Raw genomic sequence first — 2,011 nt, forward strand, 5'->3', positions numbered from 1 at the left:
ATGTGTGTGTGTGTGTGTATATTGTCATCAGTTTTTTAAGGCCCACCTTGATGCACCAGATGCCCTTCCTGTTGCCAGTGCCCCCTTCTCCCTGTTTTCAAGCAAGCTGAAATATCTCCATGGCTTGCCGTGTTTCCAATGGAAGATTGGTAATGAAGTACACTGCTTGTGTGACAGTAACACTCATCTACAACCATCACGCAATGCCAAGACCATAAGACACAAACAACTGCATGCACACACACACACACACACACACACACACGACCTCCATACATACACATACATACAGGCTTCCTTCAGTTTCCATCTAGTAAATCCACTCACCAAGCTTTGATTATCCAGGGCTATAGCAAAAGATACTTGCCCAAGGTTCCCAGCAGTGGGACTAAACCCGAAAACATGTGGTTTGGAAGGGAACTTCTTAATCAAGCAGCTATACCTACACTTACAGGCACCTATTTGTCTGTCTGTCTGTCTATCTAGGCAGGCAGGCAGCCAGGCAGCTTTATAAAATCATTGTTTAACTCCAATGTTGTTTATTTTACAGATAAAAGGTTGAAGATATGTGAAGATTGTTTCCATCAGAGTTATGGGGCAAATCTTGAGCGACTAACATTAATGAAGGTGCGTGATTTATAATTCTTTTAGCTGTTTGATTATTATAGGTGTAGCAGTGGCTGTGTGATAAGAAGTTTGCTTCCCAACCACATGGTTCTAGGTTCAGTCCCACTGTGTGGCACCTTGAGCAAGTGTCTTCTCCTATAGCCTCGGGCCAACCGAAGCCTTGTGAGTGGATTTGGAAGACAGAAACCGAAAGTAGGCGGCGAGCTGGCAGAAACTTTAGCATGCTGGGCGAAATGCTTATCGGTATTTCGTCTGCCGTTACATTCTGAGTTCAAATTCTGCCGAGGTCGACTTTGCCTTTCAGCCTTTCGGGGTCGATAAATTAAGTACCAGTTATGCACCAGGGTCGATGTAATCAACTTAATCCCTTTCGCTGTCCTTGTTTGTCCCCTCTGTGTTTAGCCCCTTGTGGGCAATGAAGAAATAAGAAACTGAAAGAAGCCCATCATATATATGTGTATGTGTGTTTGTCCCCACCACCATCGCTTGACAACCGATGTTGGTATGTTTACGTCCCCATAACTTAGCAGTTTGGCAAAAGTGACTGATAAAATTAGTACTAGGCTTACAAAGAATAGGTTCTAAGCTTGATTTGTTCAACTAAAGGCAGTGCTCCAGCATGGCTGCAGTCAACTGACTGAAACAAGTAAAAGAATAAAAGAATTAAATTACAATTTCGTTTGGTTTCATGCTGCAGACACGGTTGTGTGGTTAAGAAGTTCATGTCACAATCATGTGGTTTCAGGTTCAATCTCGCTGTGCAGCACTTAGGGAAGTGTCTTCTATCTTGGGGTATACCAGAGTTGATTAGATGCGAGTCACAAAATAAATATATAAAAAGGTAATCTGTACATCCAACTCAACATGGATGTCTTGTTAAAACTCCAAATACTGTAATCATATGAGAATTCTGGTGCTATATGAGAGGTTCTTTCAAGGCTAATATTGCAGTATTTGGTGTGCTAACAAGACATCCATATTAAGTTGGATACAAAGATTACTTTTTGGTATTAATTCTGCTTCCGTTGCTAATATGCTAATAATATATAATCCGAGACCTTTGGCAGTATACCATGTTTGTGAAGACCTGTCAAGCCAAGTGAGATTATGATTGTGGCCGATGCCGGTTTTTTGTAACAGGCAGCCATGCTGGTGGCATGTTAAAAGCTCCCACTACACTCTTGGAGTGGTTGGTGTTGGGAAGAGCATCCAGCTGTAGAAATCCTGCCAAATCAGACTGGAACCTGGTGCAGCTGCCCAGATTTCAGTCAAACCATCCAACACTTTTATTCTTGTTGATGTTATTACATAATGTATGAATGTAGTGTGTTACTAATTCTGACATTTTGCTACCATTTTTTTTTCTCTTCCTTCAGGGTACATC

The 2,011-nt window shown here is 41.8% G+C and overlaps 1 protein-coding gene across 1 annotated transcript in view; it reads left to right on the plus strand.

Moving 5' to 3' along the window:
* LOC106869389 (NEDD8 ultimate buster 1) overlaps window positions 1–2,011 on the plus strand; it is a 39,029-nt gene that overhangs the window by 22,699 nt on the left and 14,319 nt on the right. The window contains exon 9 of the mRNA XM_014915114.2: window positions 551–627. Coding sequence (XP_014770600.1) covers window positions 551–627 — 77 coding nt within the window. The remainder of the gene's footprint in view (window positions 1–550; window positions 628–2,011) is intronic.

Source organism: Octopus bimaculoides, chromosome 2 (assembly GCF_001194135.2).
Source record: "Octopus bimaculoides isolate UCB-OBI-ISO-001 chromosome 2, ASM119413v2, whole genome shotgun sequence".
NCBI lineage: Eukaryota > Metazoa > Mollusca > Cephalopoda > Octopoda > Octopodidae > Octopus > Octopus bimaculoides.